This window comes from Stegastes partitus, unplaced genomic scaffold (assembly GCF_000690725.1).
Source record: "Stegastes partitus isolate 25-593 unplaced genomic scaffold, Stegastes_partitus-1.0.2 Scaffold66, whole genome shotgun sequence".
Taxonomy (NCBI): Eukaryota; Metazoa; Chordata; class Actinopteri; family Pomacentridae; genus Stegastes; species Stegastes partitus.
Window position 1 is genome coordinate 200,525 of NW_007577797.1, and position 5,209 is coordinate 205,733.

The window sequence follows — 5,209 nt, forward strand, 5'->3', positions numbered from 1 at the left end:
GCTTTGTAAACACTCAAATCACTACAGTTTTCTTCTGGCTGAAATAAAAAACCTGCACCCAGTGGTCTCTCCATGTTGTGGTTTTTATATGCTGTCTTCACTGAGCAGCGGCTGGTAACGAAATGGAAACTAGATTACCATTTAATTAGTACACTTTAGTACAAGTAGAGATGCAGAAAGAACCAGTGATGGAAACTTGAAATACATTAAATTAAACAAAAAAAAATGTCTCCAGCAGTTAATTCATCTACATGTATTTTAGTTCAAACTAAAGAGACAATCTACTCTATTTTTTGGTGGCAGTGATTAACAATAATACAAAGATAATTGTTATTAAATCCATACTCACATAAGCACTTTCCTGTCTCTGAGGCCACCGCCACTCCTTTTTGGATAAGATTCCAAAGACAATCATCCCAAAAGCTAAAATAAAGATGCCGAGTGAATTTGCAAACTTTGCTTCCACAGGCAGTGAGCTGTAAGGGGCGCCCGTGCTTCCATAGCTACAGCAGATGGAGAAATTAGGTTAGTCAGTCTGTTGTTTGCATACATAATATCTTTGGCATTCAAATTTATAGCAGTGCAACAACTCCAGCATCATGATTGTGCTAATGTTGTGTGAGATTATGTGTGATTTGGCTGTTTTTCCTCTTGAAATGAAGACATTGTGCTGGGATCAGCCGGATATTTTGGCACTTACAGAGTGAGGAGCAGTTTCTCATTGATGCCACTGATGCTGGAGGTCAGACTGAGGATTAAGATGGCTTTTCCCAACCAGATATGAACAGGCTTCAGGGCGCTGCGGAGCCTTTGTGTCGAACAAGGAAGCAAGAAGGCAGCCAAGCCGAGGACCCACTATCCATCAGCATGAGGAAATGACAAGAGGGGGAGAGTCTTTACAGTTCCTCAACTGTCTTTATGTCAATAAGAGATAATCATAGATTCAAGGTCTGTGTAAATATTTGTCACTCGCACCTGAAATGCAAACGTAACCACGGTACAGATGCCCACCCAGCTGTGCAGAGAGTACAGGTCACGGATGTGGAAGCCTCTGTGGAAGTCAAACACTGCACACAAGCCCAGGATGGCCAGAAGCAGAGCCAGAAGCATGAGTCCAGCGTGCACCAGCTTCCAGGTGCTCTTCCTCTGCTTCCAGGTGAACGGAACACGATACACAACAGCAGCTGCAGACAGATAAAAAGCTGTGAACAGTGCATCTGTCTGGGTAATAATTTGAGTAACCGCTTGATATTATTGTTACTTGAGAATAATCATTTTTAAAAAGTGAGGTGACATATTTACCATATGCAATAATAACAGAATCCATTAGTTTTAATAAATATAAACACCTCGGTGACAAATTAGGTTACATTACTAAACAAAACATAGATCAGGACCTTTTTCAGAACATTTATTGTGTACCGGGAGTTCAAAATTGCACACAGAAATTGTACTGAAATAAAGCTGTTAATTGAGATTTTTATTCATTTATTTTTCCACCAAGTGTTTAAGAAGTTCTTTGACCATTGAACATGTACTTTTGTTGAGTTGTGGGACTCACAGGAGACAGAATATCAAAATAAAGGTCAAAAAAGACTTTTAGTGAAGGATTATTCTAACAGGTTAAGCTGTGCTCTGTGTGACAAATGAATTGATTTTCAGCACATTTTTACCACATTGTATAACAAAATATGTATTACTATGAAAACCAGCAACTTAACTTATTTTGCTCTTTAATGAACTGTGTGAGAATGGATAGTAAAGACCTGACTGCACTCTGTTTGAGGACAGCTGAGACTATATTGACTTTTCTATTAGACCTAATAACAGAAACCTCTCTCTGCATAACGGGAAAACGTTCAACAGCACAACAACCTACATCCTCCAAAATCCTGAAGTTGAATCAAACCCTCTGTGAGGTTTAAACGAAAGCTTCAGGAAGGTGATTCATTGCAGGGTTGTTTATTAGACCCTCAGTTCAGGACAGGTGTGTCTAATAAAGTGATAAATAACTGTGTTTTTTTTTTAAAAAAAGGCTGACGTTTCCACAGCGCAGTAACTTACCGTTGCCGTACAGAACCACCAGCCCAGACACCATGAGGACAGGATGCCAGTTGAACTGCAGGGCTGAACGATCCCAAGCGAAGCCACCTCTCCAACGGGAGCTCCAGCAGATCACAAAGATCACAGAGAGCAGACTCAGAGCCAGACACAGGCCATAGGAGACAGAAAACAGCATGGACGGCTTCATATCTGTGAGTTTGGGAGGGAAAAATCACAATTTATTATGACATTACCAAAATATAATGAGTTTAAGAGAGTGATTTAATGTAAGAAGAAGGTGAAAGGAGTCTACAGAGCCAGTGGTCTGTTACACAAACAGGCTCCAGCTTCAGTTTGATCTAACTAATGGGAGCTATTTAGTCAAAATGTATTTGCTGCACAAAGTTGTGTAGTGCTTCACTATCTTCAGTAGGACTACTTAGAAATTAATTCTGTGCAAGTTAAGGTATCTTTTTTTCACAACTGTAGAACATTTCTGTCCATAACACCCACACGGAGCCTCAGCTCTCCTCACTGCAGCAGGAAGCATCTGCCTCTTTGGAGAAGCTAACACTTATCAATATATTTTGTTGGAAAAGTTAAGTGAAGAATGTAAAAGTGCAAAAAAAAAAAAGATTTGGAAAGACGATGTAACAACAGCTCATTGACCCTCCACAATATGATCTGCAAACCTCAAGTGATGAGTTTTTCTGCTTTTGCCAGTCGGTGTCACTGAGTGTTACCATGGAAACAGGTCTGAGGTCATTGTTGGCCTAAGGGCCGGGTGGTAAACTGTTCAGGCTGAAAATAAGTCCGTCTCTGCTTTTTTTTTTTTAACTGCTGAGCTTGCACTAGACTTATTGGAGAGAAAATGTTAGACTTGTGCAACCCTGTGGATCAGTTTGACATGTTTTATTTATCAGCCTCAGATTACAGAAAAAATTAACAAGTAATAATTTACCAAAAGTAAAAAAATCCTGTTTTAAAAAACTGTATTTCAGCGTAAAAGTGCAGCAGAATGGTCACCTTGATAGTGATATACAGAGATTATAGAAGGTATAATTAAAGGCTGGTCACTGAGGCAGCAGTTTGTGTCCAGGTTAGAGAGGAGAGACGTGGTGTAGCTCTTCCTGGACACTAACGGGGGTTGATCAACCCTGGCTGGGTCTTCTGGGGGACAGTGTCTGATGTTTAGAGAAAGACCCAGTGATGCCAGGAAACATCACACATGAAATATCAAGCCACATCAAAATGATGGCGTTAAAAGTTACTGGATTACTGTGACTACTGCACGTATAAGCAGGATTACACCAATAAAGTTGCTGATTTAAACTGCTTTGTAAACTGTTGGACAGTTTGTTTTATCAGTTGGGTTTATTTAAGACAAATGCAATAAATGAAAAAATAAAAACAATCTTTCAGTGCAGTATTATAACCAGAACTATTCATTCAGATCAACCTAAGAACAAAAGACAGCGAGAATAAAGTGCTTCACTGAAGTAGACTAATGATTTATTTTTCTTTTCTTACATGCTTTGATGAATGAAGTGCTAAGCCTCTATTTACGAGTATTTATAAAGAACTAGATTTCTGCAGGGAATAGATGCATCATTTAAAATGTGATTATATGTTTTATATATTTTTTAAAAACATCATAATTAATGAAGAAACTAATAACTAATGCATCTCCCTCTGAATGGTAGTAAAGTTGCAATATAAAGAGGTATTAAATGGAAACACTCAAGTGTACAATTATCGCAGAATTATACCTGAGCTCAGTATTAAAACGATCCTTTATGTGCTTCCACTGCAACAGACGCACACAAAAATCTTTTGAAACACTGTTTGGTGATTATTTTTGAAAACAAGCTGCTTGATTTGTGCTCACCTGTCGAGTGCTCTTCTCCCTGATGTGAGTCCTTCTTCTTTCTACCTCAAAACGTTGGCCTGTTTTTCTCGCTTCTACTTCACATCCATTCTTTTGTGAGAGATCTTAGACGGTTAGAGCTCACCAGGAAAGGTTTCTGATGTTAAATAAGCCTGCTGGTGGAGGAAGAAATGGATTTACTGGGATGGGGCCTGTTTAGTTGTGCGGCTGTGATGAAAACAAGAGGACAATTGTCTTCACTGTATGGTATTGTATTAGTTATGATGTGTGAGGTTTTATAACTGACTTTTTGATTGGTCATGTAGATTTGCTATGGACTCTGGTTCTCATATCTATTACTCAATAACTTAAATGTAACTGAATTAATGTTTGTAAGTAATGGCAAGCTTACCCAAAATATTCCAAAACTTAATTAGAACTAAAATCATATTAAACACTACCATAAAACTTGAGTCCATATTTCTTTTACTTTTACACTGGCTTCAAATGCAAACCATAGTTAGAGAGCGAGAGGAAAAAAAGAAAAATTTGGCAGCCGGGTGAACAAAAAAAAAAATGGAAAAAAAAAAAAAAAAAACAACCCAATAAAAAAAAAAAAAACACCATTCCACCACTTCTAATAATCAAAATACAAGCCCTAACCTTACATGAACAAGATATATATTTATTTGCTTTTTAATGTTTAATAATGGATTTTTCCAAAATAACATTTAAAAGCAATGAAATTAGCTCAGATATAAATAATGTTAGAATACAAAAAATCAGGCTTTATACTGCAGAAAAATGCTGTTATGTGTACAGTTCTATGATATAATTTTATGTAAAAAAAAATCTAGTGAAAAAATTATCAAAATATCTTGTAAAATTAGTAATTCATTTCAAAACTAATTTTTTAAATTTTCATTTTACTTGTAATTCTGTCTCATATCAAGTGTCGTATGAATCTTTACATGTAGATACATTCACATACATACATGATCTTTATTGTTAAAGAGTATGTTCACCTGTAAAATGAACAGATTCACCTTTGAAAAAATGTTTCAATCATGTTTAATAAGCAAATACTTTTGATTATATTTACAATAACAAACTGCTGTTAGTTTTTACGCACAACCTAACATGTTATTTTACATCTGACATATAAATTCTTTGTCTGTTGTTGTCTTTTCACTGGTATTTTTGGGAGTAAAATCAAAAGGAAAAATTTTATAAAATATAAGAAAGGACAAAGGTAATTATAAATTACATTTGTTTTTACTATGTAGTGTTAAACTACAC

General features: G+C 36.5%; 1 protein-coding gene across 1 annotated transcript; it reads right to left on the reverse strand.

The window, feature by feature from the left end:
• Positions 1-3,972, reverse strand: LOC103353267 (cytochrome b ascorbate-dependent protein 3-like). The gene is made up of 6 exons (XM_008276151.1): positions 3,932-3,972; positions 2,065-2,253; positions 976-1,184; positions 701-855; positions 350-503; positions 1-111 (listed from the first exon to the last, which is right to left on the reverse strand). Exons 2-6 carry the CDS (start codon positions 2,249-2,251, stop codon positions 85-87), a joined length of 732 nt encoding a protein of 243 aa, XP_008274373.1. The 5' UTR covers positions 2,252-2,253; positions 3,932-3,972; the 3' UTR covers positions 1-84.
• Between the last annotated feature and the right edge of the window lie 1,237 nt (positions 3,973-5,209).

What these genes read in the sequence shown, in the direction of transcription:
- LOC103353267 (XM_008276151.1), bottom strand. Translation starts at nt 2,251, where the DNA reads ATGAAGCCGTCCATGCTGTTTTCTGTCTCCTATGGCCTGTGTCTGGCT. An exon ending in TGGTTACGTTTGCATTTCAG is followed by an intron (nt 856 to 975) that starts GTGCGAGTGACA and finishes GCTGATGGATAG; the next exon opens with TGGGTCCTCGGCTTGGCTGC. An exon ending in GAGAAACTGCTCCTCACTCT is followed by an intron (nt 504 to 700) that starts GTAAGTGCCAAA and finishes CATCTGCTGTAG; the next exon opens with CTATGGAAGCACGGGCGCCC.